Here is a 20,803-nt window from a genome sequence, read left to right as displayed (position 1 = left end):
TAGAAACTTCAACTTTTTTCCCCTACAAAGTAAAACAAATTGTATCCAAAATATCAAGCTTGAATCATTTTGCCAATTTCTTTCTCCTTTCAATATTTTACAAATCTTAGGAAGGTTTCATGTCTTTCAAGAAAGACTTTGCATTTCCGATTCCGTTCTGCCAACTGTTGTTCATCCTGGCTCTTGGCTGATTCTTCATTCGCAATGTTTTAGGAGTTGACGTGGTTGTGTCAGAAATATGAAACAGGTAAAAGATGCAGACTTCTATCTTGTCCAATCCATAAAAAATGTTCCTTTTTTTTCCTGGGCCTGGCTTTCCCCCAAAAAAGAGCTTGTAGTGCTATTTTTTTCTTTTTAGTGGTCCATCACAATAAGTAGTTTTGTGCTGTAAAAGAAAAATGAAAAAAAGAGGAAAAAAGGGAAGAGGGAGAGGAGCAAAGCTGCCTCTTCCTTACATCGGGGGAACGACAAGACCAGTCATGGCTGAAAAAGAAAATTGACAAAGATGAAATTCTGGCAAATTTTTGTGGAACAAAATATATTTGAGCCCTTCACCCTTCTGTGTGCAGTCACGTTATCGCAGCAGTGGCCTTATTTGCAGGTTAAACTAGACCTTCAGTTTCTTTTAATGTTTTTACATGAGATCTAAGTGAGAACTAAGCGCGGTGAGAATCTTAAGTGATTCCTAGCGAGAACTAAGATGGTGAGACTGACAATGAGCACGGACAGTGGCCAACGTGCTATTTCACAGTAAATTCACCAAAAGCCAAGGCCCATCATGGTTCTTAAACGGATAAAGGAGACAGAGGATTAATTCAAGTCTCGGTATGTGAATTTTCAGAAAGGCCTAACCATTTTTGGGTGCTTATCTCCTGAGAGATGTCCTTGGAGATGGACACTGCTCAGAACTGTCCCAAAAAATTCGGACTTCTCATGCTTTCTCAAGTCGAACACTCAAAATAATTCTTGAAAACCAGAATCGAGCAGGGTCTTGCGCTTCCCACTCAGCCTGCTCATTTGCTTGCAGAAAGGGTTATGGTGTGAGTGGGGAAAGATGTGAAAGCAAATGGGAATTCGCCCATGCACGGCTTACGGGACCTAGCCAGAGAATTACAAGTCCCGATTCATTGGACAATGACCAGAGCGAGGGTTTGCTAATTTAGTTTCAGTGGAAATAATGGACCAGCCTCTCTTTCTCGCTTGGTTTACCCCGTATGTCTGAATCGCTGTAGCCTTACCTGGCACATTCCCAGAACACTGGGCTTATGTAAATTATTTATTAGTCACTCTCACTGCCTTTAATTGCAGCTATATTCTTCATAACTGACAACAGCAACATTTGAAGCTGCCTGGAACTGGTGCCGTTCCCAAAGGTTTTGAGGGGTAAGTTAAGTTTATACGTATTTATATAACAAATGAGTGAGTCATATTTTCAAAGGGGCCTCAGTGCAGTGCAGGGTCCTAATCCTGCAAAGATTTATGTTCACTGAAATTTGTGGGATTATTCATGTGTTTAAAGCCCGGTCCTCTGAGAATTAATTTCACCCTTATGTTCATAGTGTTTAAAAAAATGCTTAGGGCAAGATCCTCCGCTAACATGACTCTTTTATTGGAGCTGTGTTGATTTTAAACAACTGTGGATACGGTCTATGATTTAATACAATCGGAAAATAAATATTTTCATATTTTGTAACTGACTAGGGCTAGAAGTCCCTGCCAATTTTGGCAGATAGCTGAAAGAGAAAGTGAAACCGAACAGTCTTAAGTCAAATATCTACTTTTTTTAATTGCTTAGGAATTTTCTATTATTTTTCAGACAGATTTTCAATCAGGTAATTTACATAACCCTAAATAAAGTAGGTGAATATTTGTATGGCTGCTTTTGGGGGCGGGGCGCATTAGAAGAAGAGAGATTTTGATAATACTAAGAAGCTGCTCTTTCCCTTCTCCTCACCCCCAAAACCAAAAAATGATCCTAACGGTAGTGTCCCAGCTGGACACTGGAGAGCCTTCTCCCTGTGTGTTAACCACATGCCTGCCTTTCTGTCCTCTAGAAAAGAAAACTTGATTTACGTCATGGATTGCTGCCCTCCTCTAGATTCTGCTGGGCTGGCAGAAGAGGCAAGTGTGTGCCCTCAGCTGCTCGCCGCCATCCCACAGGTATCCCACTGGAGCAGTCTGCGTGAGCACTTCCTCATCTGCTTCAGGCAAAATCTGCCAGGTTAGCTCAAAGAATTTAAACTGTTCGTCTACGGTAACCCGGCTGGGCCTTTTGCCTGAAGCAAATAAAGGAGCATTTACGCAGACAGTGCCCGGCCGGTCCGTACCCGCGGTAATCTTTTCTCCTGGCATAGCCAGACTCTTTCTGTGGCTGTTTAGATCGTCTGTGCAGAGAGGCGGCACACCCTGGTGTAGCTAGCGTGGTTTAATTTGAGACATGCAGGGTCTGTTGCCGGCGTAGTTTAAACTCTGTTCCCAAGCGGGATAGGCCATGTTGGCATAAATGCTTTTTTCTGATACCATTGTTATCAACATTATTTTCATTTTTTTAAGCAAGGAAAACTTCTTTCAGCAGATCAAAGCAAAGACCAAGCCTGAGTTTCTGCCTGCCATGTCTCTTCAAAAATGTTTTAAGAATGCTTGTAGATGCAACATTTTGGAAAGTTCCTTAAATTGAAGGGAAGGTACACTTTTACCGTATCATTAAAGATATGATGTTATCCAGCAGTCCTGGACTCAAACTAGCCATGGCAACAGCAAACCTGCCATCTGCAATCAGGAGGAGCATGTCGTTACCCCTGGGGTTCTGGTGATCCCTCTTTTGCCTCCTTTCCTTTTCCCCGGAGCATGTAGCGAGTCCCTGCTTTCCTCTCCTTACTTTTGCCCCCCCAGCCCAAGTCTGTTTTGTCATTGCAGGTTGTAAAAGTGCTCCAGCAGAGATACTCCTCAGAAGTTGTTAGGATGGAACCTGCCAGTGGACAAAGTCAGGTAAAACTATAATGGAGCATAGAAAGGACAAGCAAAGCCCAACTAACTGTTTCACGGGCATTTCATCCTAACGTTGCAACTTCACCTCCTTCTGCAACAAAGAACAGGTAGGTTGCGGAATACTGGCTGGCATTCTCACCTGGTTTTCTACAGCTCATCTAAATGGCTTTGCTCTGCGGGTCTCTCGCTTTTTACATACCCTCATCTGTCCATTTCCACCCCACCTCCACTCCCCTTTGGGGCTGCACTGTCAAAAGCCTATTCCCAGCCTGTATCGCTTTTTATTGAATGTTTGTGAGGTTTGGATTAAGGTCTTACACTGCTAGCAAAGCTGTAATTATTTTTGCCTGTATTACTATATATTGAATCGATGTAACTTTTCAATAAAGGTGGTTCAATGCAGGACACTCCCTGATGAGTTGGGAATATAGAAACCACAGTCATTATCCCAGAGGGTCTTTTTTTTTTCTTGGAGGGAAATGGAAAAAGAATTAGAGATGAGCCTTATTGTATTAACCTTGACAGCTTGCAATTATCAGCTGAAACACTTGATTAAAATTGTCACAAGGTTGGAGAATTTTTTTATAAATAAATAATCAAACATGGATAGTACCCAGATGCTATGGTGATAGGCACCTTTAATGGGTGTAATTAATAATGATCATAAGCCCAGTGTATACAAGTGGCCCCTGAAAGCTCTGTCTTGCTTTGTAGTGGAACAGAGCTCTCTGCAATTCAAACAGCCGTTTGGTAAGAACTGGAAAGGGGCTTACTGCTGTGTAACTGTACGCATGCGGGCACACGCACTGCTCTAGTTCTTCAGACAGCACAGATCCTTTGTTGGCGTCTAAATTGTGACCTGGTTTAAAAACTCTGCTTTCTAGAGAAGATGGGCGTTGAGCATTTTCAAGCATTGTCATGTAAAACATCTTGCACTCTCATGTGGTTTGCCACGAAGTTTCCAGGACACTCTAATCTGACGGTGCTACAGCTCTGGGAAGAGGCAAACGAAGTGCTCTCTTCCCATTTAAGGTGCTACTCTGAGCGTCTTAAATGAACGTTCCTACCCTGCAATGCCAGAAACATCTCTATGCATGAGCTGTCCTGTATATAAAGGTGGGTTTGCACATTGCAAGCCACCGAGCTGTCGGTGGCAGAGCTAGCTTCTGTGTAATTTGGTCTAATAAAAGGTGCAACTTATACCTGCAGGCTCCACCTCATTGATAGCTCTGACTCCCATCGTGGCTACCGCTAGAAAATGTGCAGGTTTACTTTCAATATTAAGACCACGGAGACGTTTGTAAAACAACGCACCCCTTTATTATCTAGCATTTATTATTATGTAACTAATCAACTGAAAATTATAGAGAAAACACAGCTGGCTTTCATTTAGCAGAAAACATCCATGGCTTGGATGAAGGGCACCATCATCCTTTATACTAGAATGTAAATGAACTAAATTACAGCTTCTGTGGAGAGCCTGTGAAGGATGATTCCAACTAAGACACTAAAAAGTAGCCAAAAGCTTCAAGTTTTTCCTAAAGAATTTCTTTTTATTTTTTCCACCATAGGAAATTAACACTTTTTTTCCCCCCCCCAGAAATCCTTCTGTATTTGGATGGAAGATTTTCATTCATCCGTTCATGATTGTCGAACCACAGACAGGTGAGATATTTATAAATACGCAGTGTTTTTGTCTCTTTTAGGTGATAAGCAGGTTAAACCGTATTTTATGTAATATGTTTTTTAAAAATCTAGACAAAACCATTGCTAGCTAAGAGACGGAGAAGTTAGTTTGGCCTCATCTATTGCGTTGTGTTGATGTGGCTACTCTCTCACCATGGTGCTAAGCTGTATATGCGCAAAAGGCTGCCTGAACAATTATTTTGATTTAGTTCAAGTTAATTAGGAACACCCTTAAAACCAAAATATGTTTGCAAAGTCATATATGCATTAGTTTAATTATTAAAGAGCACAGGAATGTATAGCTGCTCTGCAGTTATGTGTTTTTCCAATTATACTAGAAAGCGGCTAAGCTTTCACCTGCAAAGGAGAAGTCACTATTGAATCTTGCCCAATATCCTGTTTTGTGTGCGACACCTAAGAGTCTTGAGTATTTTCTTCCATTAAGAAAGGCAGATTTTTGTTTTCTCCCTTTAAAAATGGAGCTCTTGTCTAGCCTGAATAAGTCTGTGCATATGATAAGCGACCAAAATTAACATCCCATCAAATGAAAGACAAGTAATTAATAGTAACAGGAGATATTTTTGTTTAGTTAAGTGTTAGCAAGAAGTTCTAAATATCTCTTAAGGTTTTCTTTATTTTGAAGCAGCCTGTGCCGCTTACATCTCTGCCAATAAACTGGGGAGAAAAATGTACTTGATCCTTCCAATGTATCAAATTTAATCAGATGACAGATACATATTTTTCATATATATTGACATAATGTATATATCATTTGCAGCCTTTGGCATACTTAAATCACTGTCTAGGCTCTGGAATCATTCTGATTCAGGCAGAAGCGTATTGCTGAACATTCCTAGGGTGGAAATGGCCCTGTTATTTCACCTGGTTAGAAAATGTCTGTGAAGAGTTATTTTAAAATGCTGTGTCTTAAGTGTTGACTGGAGCTAGGCTTCAACATGGAAGAGCAGGTCAGGCACTGGACTGGTAACAATCAGGAGCCGTTGCTCTGTAAACTCAAGCCAGCCATTTCATCGGGATCCCAAACTTTTCAGAGTGACTATTTTTCTCATTACCTGTTTGCACAGCCTTTTAAAGCCAGGGGACTGCAATCCCCAGTGCTGTTGACACCCCTAACTTTGTCAAGACAAGATACTAATAATTAGGGTCTTCAACTCAAATACCTGTATTTCTTCAGGGAATAGTGCAGATGTCCCCTCTGCTAAATTGAGGCTGTTCCTAAGGGTATCAGACTTCACTACCTCTTCGATTGGCTAGGATCCTGATGGTTAATGGAACATCTGACCTTCTGGGGCTTGCCTGCTATTCCTTGTAACTGAGCTTGCATTTTTATGTTGAGATGTGCTGAGCTGGCCAAAGGTAATCTGGGCAGTCAGCGGTCCATGCTGTTCCAGCAGTTTCCAATTTGCTTGCTTTTCCCATCAGCTGCCTTCCATCTGAGATGAGTTGATTAGGCATTTGTGTACTTCTCATGCCGTGTTGCGTCACGTCATATTATATCTTCCCAGTGCCTTTTTTAAACTGCCTTGACATATGACATGAATGGAGCACACAATTGTTCTGATCAGGATCACCTGCTCTCAATTTGGAGAGCATATAGAAGTGAGTGGTGTCCAGTATGGATTGCTGCTTGTTCTCTACCTATCATGTCCTGTTACATTGTAAGAATGTATAGCAGATGGCAGGTGAAAGAGGTAAGCAAGAACACATGGCACAGGGGGTTATCTGAGGGTATTCACATGTCTTGGCTGTGTTGTGCAGCCCAAAGCCAGTAGATATGCAAGTTTCATGCTTAGCTAATACTTTTGAGCTACCATATATTTTCTACCAGCTGCCCCTCCTGTCTCCAGCAGCTTTTAAGCATCACCAAGACCTTCCTCCCAAAATAAATTTTTGGAAAAACATTTCCAGCGGTACCGTAAACTGCCTGGAATAATGGGAATGCTACTCTGAGGATGAAGCTTGTTGCAGCTCCTCCTGTTTAGACTAGTTTTAATCCAGGCTTAAACACTGCTGTGGTTAACATACGTGGAAGCTGTATTCCAGATTTTCATTGCTGCTTGTAAGCAGAGTGGCATGCCCTGAGGTGCTGGTAGCATTTCTAATATTCTCATTGCAACAGTATGCAGTAAGTAGGATGGAGACTGTATCACCAGGAAACTTTTGCCTTTGAACAAAAGATGCAGCCAAAGTACGTTGCAAACATTACATTAAAGCTCAAAAAATCCCCGCTGGGGAGATGTTTTCGCCATATTATGGGTGGGGAAATTGCGAGGTAATGTCAAAACACTTGGCTGATGTGCTTTGATGTGCTTTTGGCCTGCATGTGCTTACTGCTTGCTCTGTGCTTTTGCTATTCTATCTCCATCAGTATTTAGTGACGCCCAAGTTCGATAAGTAAGTAAATACATAAATAAATTGCATTACCAGCACATCTATTCTTAGTTTATCGTACAGGGCAATGGCGTAGCAGAGGAGATTAACAACCTCTCATTGCTGCAGCATGGTAAGTCCATTCAAGAAGCCTCTTTGGGACCCTCCTGTTGACTTTCTGGCCACATCTGTCTGTCAGCACTGTGGGAACGTTAATTTGGATATCAGGCTGTGTGTATCTGGATCCTTTCCAAAGCATGTGCTCCCCAGCTTGCATCAATTTAAATATTTCAGTTGGAAAGAAGAATTTGCATCTATGGCTGAAATAGTTAAATCGTTACAAAGACCTGGCATAACAAACCTCGGGCAGACGCGTTCGACTCTGCGAAGCAACTACTACCTTTGCTGGGAGTCACATCTGTTGTTGCTTGTTGTTGCAGTCTGACTGACAAGTCCCATTGTACTAGGTACTGTAGCTGCTGAAAACTGATTTACATAACAGTCATAGCGTATTACTGTATTTATGCATCAGGGTGTTGATGTACAAGGAGATACCCCACAAAGAAAGGGATATGGTTAATAGCTTTTGTGGCGGTTTATCCAGGCCCAAGTCTCTGCATCTCCATATGCATAAGCTACTTCAGTAAGTAATCGTAACCTTAACTGACAGATTAATCCTGAACACCTCAGGAGTGGACCTTTGTCAGTAAAGATGGGTGGATGTGAGGACTGGGACTTTAGCTTTATAATTAAGTTCCATTTTTAGAATCTCTTATTGATTACTAATTTATAGATTGGATAAAAAATGTTGTAAATACTAAATGGCATGCATGGCACCAAATGGTCTCTAGTACTTTACCTGTTTACAAAAGGGTTAAAAAAGAGATAAACTCTTGCTAAGCCTGGTCTTGAGCAGACAGGACAGACATGGTAGGTTAAGGAGAAGTATTAACTTAAATAAAAAGTCAGTGGTTTTTTAATCTGTCCTTTTTCTGTCTCCCAGAAACAATCTGAGTGATTTTCTCACTGAACTGACTTGTGATTAGGACTACCTCAGGTAACTTCTTAACAATTAGGCCTTCTCAACATAGCAGTTAGACAAGTTTAACTTTAAAGCAGACTTAAATCTATTCTGAACGCACTGATTTGTCTTTAGATTATAGCACTGTCCAACTGGCTTAAGCTAAACAAGCAAACTGTTCTTAAGCTGATAGGCCTTCCTGGTTAAATGTTTAACTAAATCAGTTTAAAATTACATTACCTTGGAACAGTTCCTTAAAACAGCTAAACCCTCTCATTTTTTATAAAACTGCAGTGAAATCAATACATCCCTTCATTAGCTGATACAAAGAACACACCCTGCCTCCCTCCCCCACAAAAAAAGGAAAAAAGCTAACTGCAGACCAGGTCGTGATGATGACGCTTTAGACGCCACGATCGCACAAAAGATCAACAATGATAAACCCATTTCTAAACAGTTTGAATAAACAGCTACAACTTTTGGGCCAACAAAACTTTCTATACGTATAGTTTAAAAAATGGCTTCAAATCCTTCTTGTCATCTTCTTTAAAAAGAGTGGAAAAGAAATGATACTCCCTGTCAACGTGATCCCTGTGCGTTTACATGGGTAGCTCAATGTCTTTCACTAATGGGCAGAAGATGGTCTTAGAGGAGCACAGAGTTTCATGTAATTGGGGCAGGGGAAGAAGCTGTTTCAGATATAGAGCAGAATTCTGTAAGTTAGCTTTTAAAAGTGTAACTGTTTTTGTTCAACACACTTAGAATTTCCTTATTGTATAAAATAATCGCAGTTTATGTAAGTCCCTGTGGCCTAGCTAAGGATTTATAATGCACCCAAATCAACAGGTGCGGTTTGTAGGGCTCATTTTAGAATTACCACTGGCTCTTGGCATGGCTGAATTCCCAGAGTTGTGTTTTCTGTGGTATCTCTAGTGAAGTCTGAAGGAGCCAGATGACTTCTCAGGCCCTATAACGGCTTTTTTTATGGAGACTTGGAGCGTATTTATGTGCCGCATGCCCCCCCACAGCCTGTTAAAAGAAAGAATGTGGTACAGGTTTCCATTCTTATCTTAATACTCACATTTGTTTTGCAGATCACCTTTAAAAAGGCTGTAAATGTACTATAGGGCTCAATTCCCGGTATGAGCCTAAACCTTGCAGCAGGTTTCAAGACATTGGCTGTTATGTACAGAGCTGTGTATTAACTCTGCAGGGCAGACGTTTGTTTTACAGGTCCCTGAAGCCTAAGGAGAAGTCATTCCTCACAAAAGAGCTGGTATTGAAATGCAGCGTGGGTCAAATCCTTCTTGGTATAAATGAGTGTCTGTCCCCTGTTGTTTTAAAACCAAACAGACAAAGCTTGGCGCATTGCTTTAGTCCACTTGGATTGGGTCAGATTTTCACTACTGAGTCCTGCAATATCCGTGTAATAGTATTCAGATGATTACTGTATTTACCTAGACTAACACAGTGTGCTTTACAGGTGCAGGCTGAATATTAATTGTACATTTCTTACCTCTAAACCCATTTCCATTGCCACTAGAGCAGGCAGGAGAAGGAGACCCTTGGGGTCTGATGACAGGAGCAAAGGCACTCTTCTGTTTGACAGCAGGAAAGACGGAAGAGGAGAACGGAAGGATGGAAGAAGTGCTGGAGGAGCCAACTGTTGGACTTGAAGACATTACTGCAAAAGAAAAAAAAAAGTGAATCCTCATCAGAAATGCATTTATGCAAGTTTGGTAAAACCGCTTAAAATATCTACCTTCTGATTACTCATTTCAGTTCTGGAAGAAGATCTCATTCTCACATTGACTTGGCTGTTTACAGTAAGTCTGAAGTAGAGAGGTAGTTATATTGACTAGCTCAGAAAAGAGAGTGCTTAATTCTTTTAAAATGAAGGGTGAGGATATCAGAAAATGGTAAGTCATCAAGGGAGAGACAGAGTCAGTATGACCGAACAGTAGACAGTAATGGCCTGTCCACTTACAGTCTGTGCTCTGGAAACTGGGAAGGCTGGTAATTCCTGTGCCCTCCCCAGCTTTTTAAAAATGAAGATTTCCTTGGTTGGAGTTGGGGCGGGGATATTTTAAGCTGTTGCTTAGATTTGAATCTAAACTGGCTTCTTTTTAAAGAAGTGTCTTGCAAGAAAAAGTCCCATTATATGCCCAATAGCTTGGTTAAGCAACTGTTTGCTTACTTTCCAGAAAAATATCAGCTATTTCTCAACAAAACAAGGAACCATATTTCACATGGGTTCAAGTGAATCCCTAAGTCTCATGGAAGTATTAGTTTGAAAACAGAGTTAACAGTGCGCTGCAGACCCGGTCCTTTCCTTATTGAAGTCAATGGCAAAGCTCCAGAACAGGGGAAGTATCAAAAGTGCCCAAACATCCTTTGAGTTGCACCTTAGCCTTAAATCACAGCTCAAACTGCGAGGATATGGTTTAGCAGGTTTCAGACCAGCAAGGAGCCTTCATCATCACTGCGAAGTGCGTCAGTCCTTACGCAGATGTTGTGAATGTAAATAAAATAAAATAAAATACTATTTTGCAGGATACCAGGTGTTTTCTGGAAAGGCATGATCCTGACATTATTGGGAGCTATACCCTCTGTAAACTACAGTGTGGGTAAATAATTAAATAATAAGTCGATAAATAAATCTGTTCATCCTCATATACAGAGAGAGAGAGTACACACTGACACTCTTGCCAGAGGGAAGTCAAGGCATGAAAGGAAGAGTGACTTGCTCATGGTAAAACTAGTAACTAGAAACACAGTAATACTAAACTTCCAAATTAATTCCATTGTTGTTATATTTCTGGTTAACAAGGTAACATGGTTTCACAGGAAATTAATCTACAATTCAGCTCTCAGTTACTGTTAATGCAGGTCACACACATAAAAATTACTTTAGAGTGGCTTTCAGATAGGATTCGGAGTAGTCTCTATGCTAAAAGTGACAGCTACTTCCTTAATCATCTAAAGTTGTAAACTGTACCTCATTTCTCATTGTGGCCTTTGCCAGTTAGGAAGCTGTAAAAGGATAAAAAATGAAGGAAACACAAGTAGGATCCCATATTCCTCTGTTCTTCTTGAAAAATGGGAACATTTTCTAGTTCATACTAAAACACACCAGAACGCAAATCAGAAGCTTTTACAAAAATCTTCACTAAATCGTGATAGCTTCTCTTGAAAGACATCACTTGCTGCATTTTTTGATGTGCTACATTAAATTAAGGAGGAGCAAGAATCAAATATAAAAGAAGCAAAGCACTTACGTCCATAGGGGGATCCTGTTGGAGAGCCGTTAATGAATCCGGGTGAGCCTGGAACGCCCAGGTTTGACATGGGGACGTTGCTGTAGCCATTCATACTATTGCTGGAAGTGCTGTAGTTGGACTGTTGAGGTGTGGAACTGGATGAGTAACCGCGGGGTGAGATGCTGCTTGTATTACGAATGTAACCTAAAAAAAAAACCAACACGTTTCAAAGCATGTCAATGGATTTGGCTTAAAACTTCCTCCTGTACGTTCCCTGCTTAAATCCAGATTAATTAAAGCATTTAAGCAAGTACCATTAAATTCAGTGGGTTTTATGCACATGCCTTGAAGTTAAGCAATATTAAGTTTTAAAACAATGTGAGAAACTAACTTTTTGAAGTGAACTGAGGTATACTTTTCTCATCAGATTTGATTTGTTAAAAGTTGAGATGTGTTCTAAGACCTAGAAAAAAATGTGTGTGCTCATCTTTTCCTGAGGTAGAATTTATAATATGTGGGATTTTCTACAATTTTAGGAGGGAGGTTACCCTTTTCAAATTATTGATGAATTACAAATAAAGCAAGTGCATTACTGAGGGGAAACTATAACCCATATATAGTTGGCAGCTTGACTTTGAAGATACTCTACTTGGGGGAAAGAATAAACTGGATAAGTAAAAAACATTTTTTGTCTTAAAAAAAAAAAAATCACAAATATTTGAGAACCAAAATTTAGCCTCTTTTTTCTCCAAGAAGAGACTTGAAGAACACTATAGCTATCAGCATTAAAGTACAAGGCTGTTATTACAGCTGCAAAAGGATTTTCCACGGAAAAGCCTTCATTAGAAAGATGTGACCCAATAGCTACTTTAAAAGTGGTTACCATTTAGATATCAAGTCAGGTTATTTCTGCCCATTTATATTATGACGTTCTAATTCAGGGCTGGTAAGACCTTATTAAAAAAAACTAGCAAAATTATCTACATGATGACTTTTGACATGGCATATGTAATATTAACTTCATATGACATGGTTTAACGCCTTAGTGTGTTAAACACAGCTAGTCATGCAGTCAACCACAGACTCTACGTTACTGGAATCGAGTGGTAAAAATCAAAATATTCAAAAGTCAGAATATGCCCAAAGTTGATATTGTTCCCATGATGTATTACTGTTAATATGGCATGTTATGGCACGTTTCCCTAACAATCAATAATATATCTGGAGTAAATGTAATACATACAACATAGGTAAGTTGGTAAAATTAACACTGAAGATGCAGCCTTAAGAAAAAAAAAAAAAGACAATTCCCCGCCTCTTTAACTGTGAGAAGTTTTTTTCAGTTGCTGTCCTTGTCTTTTATAAAAACAGAGATATAACCAAAAAAGAAAAAAGGATATTGAGGAGAGCAGGGAGAGAATTCAGGGTTAAGTTGGTATGAAAAAATAATCAAAAATTATTTCAGTCATAGCTAATCTGGTGACTGGAACCTGGTGCAGACATAGTATCGTCCAAAATGGCACCACACATCCACTTCTAATGCTGACAGTTTAAAGCCATCTTTCTGTTCATAAGCTGAGCACATAGAAACTTCTATGGAAGCAACTGTTCAAATTTTTTGGTTTAAATTCAATTTTTCATGGTTTAAATTAACACTATACTATTCGCAATGCTTACCTTGGTTGTTCCCCTGTGTTGACTCTGAAATGCTGACTCCTAACTGGCTACCATAGGAGTTAATTCCCATCATGCTGCTATGGGCAGGAGAGCTAGACAGTGCAGGGATCTGTGCGGGATTCCTTGGTACACTGTAGAGAGCTTCTGCGATGTCTGCAGCTCGTTTCAGAATGATGTCCTGCAGAATGAAGGGACCAGTTCAGAAACGTGCTTGGAGAAATTTTCTGGTGCTTACTACTAAACCTGAACGTATACCACTCCCCTGTCGAGAGCAGTCATTCTGACCTGGTTGTTATGTGGCGTTCCATACAGTGCTTCAACTAGGTCAGCAGCTCGTTTCAACAGCATTTCCTGGAGGATGAGCAGATGCATAAAATTGACATTTTAACAGAAAAGGATTTCAGCGCAAATAAAACCACGGGCTAGTATTTTCTGAAGTGACTTGTGCTTGTGTGCGGTCGTTCTGAAAACTGGGTCCCTTAAAGAGCCGTTATTTGCCACTTCTCTGAACAAGTGAACCCCTTAGAGTATCCCAAAGTAGACGTGCAAAATCATCAGTCACTTTGGAAAGCGTTGACGTGCGTGCGATAGAAACGTCATCAGCGGTGCCGGTGGTGTGCGCCCAGTGCTCCATCTTTGTCTTGGAGCTCTCCGTAGTCCTGAAGCTGCTTTAAGCACACCAGCTTCAAAAGTGGAGACAATGCTCAGACGTACCCAATTTAAACAGGAACTCCGTTCCCTACTGAATTTCAATATATTCTTTTGCATAGACACATAAAAATCTGATTAATCTCCATTTATTTTGCCCATTTATTTTTTCTCAATAATGGTAACCTAACAAATAAAACACTTTAGCTATCTTACGTTAGGTTGTAGGAAAAAAATTACACGGTATACTATCTGAATACAATAGTCTTTCATCATGCGAAGATGATAATAGGTACTTTTGGTACGGCACTAAAATCTAGGAATATAGTCATTAATGCCACTCTCATTGTGCTAGGTTCCACATCAACACGGTCTGCAGTATTACAGATACATAAAATCCCGAGTTGTTTCAACACATGCGTAGTGCAGTTGTTGCTACAGAAAAAGTTCAGCTTTAAGTGTTTTTTACTAAAAGATTCCCTTAAGATTAAACCTCTGCAACAAATCCTTTATGTCTCTCATGTATCATTTAGGTTCAGAGATTTGCCAGTATGGGTAAATGCAAAGGAGCATGAATATGAATTGGGAAGATATCTGCACTGGGCTCCCATTTTAGCAGCAAAAGAAGTTCACAGTGTTTGAGCTCTAACAGATAGAAATTAGTGGTAGCGGTGGGTTCTACATGATCAAATTCTTGTTTGGACCTACAACTAATTGGTGAACTTAGGTTCAGACGTAATTGTCATTTAAGATACAATTTTGTCTGTCTCTTTTGCAAGTTAGAAGTGAAAGAACACATTTAGTGGGCTCAGTGAAATGCTTAAAAATATTTTACCTTAGCTAGTCTTTCAGGGTCACCAGGATGTCTTGGGATAACCTTCTGCAGTCTTTGGAAACCATAATCTATGGTAGGTTCATTTAAAGCTGAAAGGAAAACAGAAATAAAAACCCCATATTATATGAGTATATATCTTTGTATGACTCTTAAGTTTCATTACCTAAGAAAGATGGATTTCACAGCTTCGCCACAGAACACGTCTCCTTGCCTGGGTTCCTAGAAGGTGTGCATCACCTACTGCTCAGGCGAGCCCTGATCACTCTGTGTAAGACAGGCTGAATAGTAAGCTAAGCTTTACAAGAACTTCTGCATGAGGGTCCCTAACCTCTTTTCAAAGGTAATACTTACTCTGTCACTAAGAAAGCTGGGACACACAAGCTGTTAATGTTGGACCATGTTATACAGAGCAGGTCCCCTCACTCCTGGTACCCCAACTCCACCCATTTCATTGTACAGATGTTTCTGCCATTATCTGTATAATGAACTGCATGGTGCTCCCAGACAATCCCTCAGTGTATCTGTAATCTGTTAAAGAAAGAATTAGTGATATCTTTCTGCTTACAGCTAAGCCTTGGAAGAATTCTGTGCATTCATGCGTGTACTCATGCGTGCACACACACCCTATGCCGGCTCATTCTGGTGGGCACAGCTGAACCGAATGTACATGCTCATTTTATGCCAGTATTCCAGAAAATGCATTCAGAGGCAGATATGTTGAAGCAAATGACAAAATTTATGTGAACACCGCATGCTATTTGCAAAACTTCTAACTGAAAGTATTCCAAAGGGCTACGCTAGTGAGTTTGGCTTACTCAATAAGGGAACAAAAAAAAGCATGAGTTCTTCCCTTAAAACTGCTCCAGTTCCCAATGCTGACTTCTCACCATCTATCAAAGGCTGAGTGAATAATTTGAAAGATACAGCAGGGAAGCATTTTCACAAAATACTCCTTGAAGGATGAGTGTATTTACTCTGGACAAAACTGACCATGGCAGTAATACAGCAAGTTATGGTACAAATGCAAATTAGAACAGGTCTTCTACTCTGTTGGTTATACAGTCAGTCAGAAATCAAGAGTACCGTATTTGCTCATCTAACAAACACTTTACACACACCCCCCCAACATTTTGCTGTCACAAACTAGGGCACAGCTATTCATTAGACACATTAACTTCTTCAATTGTGTACGGCTATTATGCATACATAGCCACTCCACTGTAATGATGTTAATCTCTAGTGGATAAACCAAGATATTTTGACCCAGATCCTCAGTTCGTAATAGCTGGTAGAGCCCTACTGTCATCGCTGATGATTTCATAAAACTTCAGACACTTTAATACTCTCTACTATGAAATCATGGCAATAATAATCTAATTTCTGATTATTCAAAATTAAACTCCAAATTAATACAGAAACCAAAAGTCAATTCTGTAGCATTCTGCATGCTCATAGGCTTTAACTGCCTCTAATACATTAGGATTACTAGTGTTTACAGGTATGTTTTTTTAGAATTTCCTTATACTTCAGAATGTGCATTATAATTCCAGCGACACGTTCATGCTGAGAATCTCGCTAAGAGTTCCATGACACGTTTAATAAGTAACGCATGTAAGCGAGTCCTTTAGCACTGTCCTCATTCAGAGCTAGCTTCTTCTATCCTCTTGTACCATTTGTGGTTCTTTTGGAAAAAAACAAACAAACAACAACAACAAAAAGACCAAAACAAACCAAACAAAAACAAAAACACAAACCCACCACACTTTTTTTCAATAACTGGTGACAGCAGCACAGCTGAGAACACCTGATTGCAAGAGACACTGATGGCACTTATTGGATCTTCCAAAATGTACTCAGCACCTTCCAGGATAACCATCTCAGACAACCAGAAGAATGGAACTATCAAGTGAGACAGACTATTACACTGATCCAGATTCTCCGTTTATCTGTGTCCGTCTTTGGTATAACAACATGAAGGTAAAAGGTCACATTCCCCACTGAGATACATTTTATATTTACTTTTTATTAAATAATTATGGCATGGCATGAAGTTTAAATATTACAGGAGATAATCAAGTGGGAATTGAGTAGAGAAAACCCAGACCTGAGAATTTAGTCTTGGCTATACTTAGAACGTCTTTGCTCTCCACTGGGAGCCATTCTGGTTTGCTTAAGGAGTTTAATAATACACATTTCAACTGCCACAGAATCTACATCCCATTTGGGAAGAGGGTTTTTTTGGGGGGTGGGTATTTTTGCCAATAATCCTGAGAATTATAGGCCAATTCTCTCAAGAGCCTATATATCTTTATGTGCCATTTCTCTTCTTGATTACAAGTCTAATCAGTTAAGTTATATATCTTAAGCTACGCAAAAGCAATGTAAAATATATAGGAATTTAAACATATATGTAGACATAGTTCACTAAAAATAGCTAATGGGAATATACAAAATGCTAATTCCGGAATAATAAATTGGCTATTATTCAACAAACGTTTTTCCAATGGATTAACATGGACATTTTCATTCTGATAGCTAAATAGCAGCAAATAATTTCTCAACACTGTTGAATTGTTCTAAGAAGAACTCAGCCATTTTGAATCAATGTGTATGTTACGTCTTTCAGCACAAGAGGTTTTCTGTACAGCTTGCAACAAAATTGCCTACTACTACTTTTACTCATTAATGAAACAAAAATATCTCTGTCATGAAATCCTCTTAAAAACCAACATCCAACATTCGCAGAAGTAAACGGTACCTTTTCGACTGAAGGGCACGATGCAGAATCCACCAGCAAGTTTGAACAGCTTCACCACAGTACCACTCCCACCAAGAAAAGACCTACTGGATCAGTAGTGATTTATCTATGTGTTACATAGAAATGTGCCAAAATTATATCCAAATGCTTTTGGGTTCATGGATTCAGAGACCATAAAGGGGTCTGACACAGAAGCAGGCTGCTCACTATTTCCTACAAATCAGATCGCTGACATGAAACCCCCAAGAAAACCAGTTCAGGTACAGCAAAATCCCTTTGGCAACTCTCAAATCCAGTGTTTCAGGCAAAAGGGGTCTCTTGAATTTACCAGAGCATAGCTTAAAAAAATTGTACAGGACATGATATAATGTATGCAAAGAAAGAGCAACCATCTAGTGAACAAACTAAATTGTCGGTTAGTCTATAAACTTCACTCTAGCATAACTGTTTTAACAACAGAATTGTTACAGTCAGCAGTAGGGAGAGGTCTAAACGCCCCACAGCCTGCCTGACCTTCTTTATGACAAGGCTCAAATAGAGTATGGTGCAGTGCTGCTGCTTTTATATTGTTCCTTACCCTCCAAAATCCACTGCACCATTTGAAATGCTTTCATTTTAAATACAAGTCTCCAGCTACTATGACTCACTGGAATAGGAGAAAAAAAAAAATTCTCACACTTGAGCAACTGATGCCATGACATCTGTCTGCATTTGCAAAACCTGAAACAACAGCTCAGTCCCATTCATCTCAATGGGGACTAACTCAGATACCGAATGATAACAGTGCTGACATTTAAAGTATTAATTATTTCACCACACATCAAAGCACATAAGACTGTTGAAGGAAGATGATGTTATGAAGATCTGCACAATTTACCATGAGTGACAGCTCGTTCTGATATTGCCAGTGTACGCCTTGGGAGATGCGCACTCTTCCTCTCCGCCAATCAAAAAAGGGCCACATTCAAGGACCTTAGCAAAGTTCTGCAGCTCATCTTTGCTTTACTCCATGAAGCAGACCAAAGGGCAGCAAGTCCTCTGTTTGCAAAGTATGAATGAGAAGAAACAAAGTACGCATACCTCTAGAAATACCCTGAACCCAGAAAACTGAGCCAGAGGGAGCACAGCATTTGCAGTGATGGCTAACCTTCTTACAGATGTTAACACAGAGAAAAAGGCACCAGTGGCCTTAAATTCCAATTTTGCACTAGCAACTACCTTCACTCAAGCCAACAGCAGAGTGATGCTTGGTATTCACCCTACAGAATAAAACATTTCCATGTTGCTGGCTACAGAAGCTCGCTTGCTATAATCATGCTAATCCTGGGCTTGGGAGGTACAAACACACTGGTCAGCCTGCTCCGAGGGGTACATTGTGGTCTGGAGTTGGAAGGATGCTGCTAGAAGCGTACTGCCGGTGGTCCGCTGTTGGTAACAGCTGTTCCAAACACCCTCCTCCCAAGACAGCGTTGCCTCCTATTGCGCGTGTCTTTCATAGGCTAAAGCAGTGGTAGGAGCTGTTCTCTGCAAATGCTCTCTGTCACATCAGTTGTGTTCTGGCCAAGTGAACTTGCTCTTCCCATTTAGTAGAGCTCACTCCATCCTTGTAAGAGTTGTTTCCCACAAGCAGATAACAAGACCTTCTCAAATCTACTCACAAGCTTTAGCAAACCAGTACCCTCCTATCCTCGGTACCTGGCACAGAGACTGTACAGTTGGACAGGGCAATAATCTGTAGGATATGTTGGACTCCCTGACAGTACAACCCTGGAGTCCAACATATCCTACAGATTATTTTATATTGCATTGCTCTGACAAGTTAACCCCTGGAGGATTTCTGCCCAGCAAGGAAAATTATGTTCAAAATCTCCCTGTTACACACATTTCCAGGTTAGCATCTCTATGACAAAGTAAATGCAGAGCTGTGATCAAACTTAAGATACGAAAGCCTATGAGGCATATCCTCAGCTGGGGTAAACTGATGTAAGCGTTATTAAAGTCAAGGGAACTATCACGGAACTACTTACAGCGGCAGAGAATTTGAATTTGTGTAGTATTGAAAGCAGAATATGAGGCTACTGCTAGATTAGCAGCAGAAAACACATGTCTTATTATTCTAGGAACAGCTGATGAAAGAAAAGTAATTCAGAACATGGAGATGTATGTGTCACCTGGATTCTCACCAGATTAAGGTACACACGGGGACTAAATGTTTAGTTGTGGTGATTTAAAAATAAGACTTTTTGTCTCTCACTTTAAGTATACACTTAACTACTAAAGTATGTAAGTTGGTTCGGCAACTGCCATTAACATATAACAAGCCATTTCTCTAGATTTTTGCTATACTCTGTAGTGCACCGTTAGATGTCCACAGAATCCTGTTGGCTTCACTCTTACAGAAGTGTTCCATCTGGGAACCTTATGGAACAGTCCACGCATCACATTTTGGTGATGAGAGGAATTTGATGGCTGAGTTGCAGCACCCTGAATGATAGCACTTAAGAGTGGAAACGCTGACAGAACCATAACTACAGCAATGCTAGCACAGCACACTTTGCAAGGAGCCTATTATAAATACACATTACAGGACGTGTATGAGCTCCCATAACAGCTCCACTGTGGCATTTAGATTTACCCTTGAAATTTATATCTAATTTTTATATTCATCTTTTCAACAGTTTATCATTTTCTTCTTCAAACAACCTGTCTTATTGTGACTCTTAAAAAAAAAAAAAAGCTCAAGTATAATCAGGTCAAACATTAATATTTGATTGTATAGTAAATATTGAGGGCATAGGCAGATACACACAATACTAACAAAGATCATTGTTTTTCCGTTTCCATGTTTTAGAAGAGTATTGGTGTTCTGGTGATTAAAGGATATGACTAGAACCTGAGAGCTCTATTTCCTCATCTATCATCAGCTTTCCTGTATAACCACAGGCAAGTGGTTATTCGTCCTTCTGTGGCAATGGCTCATGTATAAAATGGAAGCATGTGTCTTTCTGTAACGGGTTGCCCATGTCTGATGCAGTGAGGCCCTGATGAACCCTCTGAGGTCTGGTTTTATATGAATAATTATTCGTGTTATACCTGTGAAGTACCTATAGCCAGCTACTCAGTATTTTTCATGTGACTTGACCCTTCGTGCTTTTCATTTGAGGTTATATCCCAGCACTTAGTAATTATGAAGGACTTAATACAACATGACCCTGATAGTACCGGGGCTGCTAGTTGTTGCTGCTGTTACTAGTTCTGACAGAACTACATCTTCCTGTGCTTTTAGTTTGCAGGATTTCACACTTTCCAGTCTCCTGGGCTTGATATTAATGCCTCTGCGTTTCTTAGGGTTTTGCCAAGTGCAAGCTGAATGTAAAGGGAAGGTATTTAGAGGAGAAATTGTCATTTATAGAGGCAACTACAATTCAGGAGGGAAGTGGTCTTATTTGTGTCTCCAAGCCTACTGCATTCTCTGACATGTTATCTACAAACTTTGTGACAGCTCAGAGGAATATATTGCAATATAAAGTACTAAAAGT

At 40.0% G+C, this 20,803-nt stretch overlaps 1 protein-coding gene across 5 annotated transcripts in view; it reads right to left on the bottom strand.

The window, feature by feature from the left end:
* Window positions 1-451: 451 nt before the first annotated feature.
* EBF2 (EBF transcription factor 2) overlaps window positions 452-20,803 on the bottom strand; it is a 144,876-nt gene continuing 124,524 nt past the window's right edge. For 3 of the 5 annotated variants that reach the window (XM_072846108.1, XM_072846109.1, XM_072846110.1), the window contains 6 exons: window positions 14,507-14,595; window positions 13,309-13,374; window positions 13,024-13,201; window positions 11,365-11,550; window positions 9,603-9,770; window positions 452-483 (listed from right to left, as the gene is read on the bottom strand). In XM_072846108.1, the coding sequence (XP_072702209.1) occupies window positions 452-483; window positions 9,603-9,770; window positions 11,365-11,550; window positions 13,024-13,201; window positions 13,309-13,374; window positions 14,507-14,595 (719 nt within the window). The remainder of the gene's footprint in view (window positions 484-9,602; window positions 9,771-11,364; window positions 11,551-13,023; window positions 13,202-13,308; window positions 13,375-14,506; window positions 14,596-20,803) is intronic. The other 2 variants (XM_072846111.1, XM_072846112.1) reach the window with 2 other exon arrangements.

This window comes from Ciconia boyciana, chromosome 25, assembly GCF_034638445.1.
Source record: "Ciconia boyciana chromosome 25, ASM3463844v1, whole genome shotgun sequence".
Classification (NCBI taxonomy): domain Eukaryota; kingdom Metazoa; phylum Chordata; class Aves; order Ciconiiformes; family Ciconiidae; genus Ciconia; species Ciconia boyciana.
Note: the sequence above shows the minus strand (reverse complement) of the source record. Positions and strands in the feature narration are given on the sequence as shown.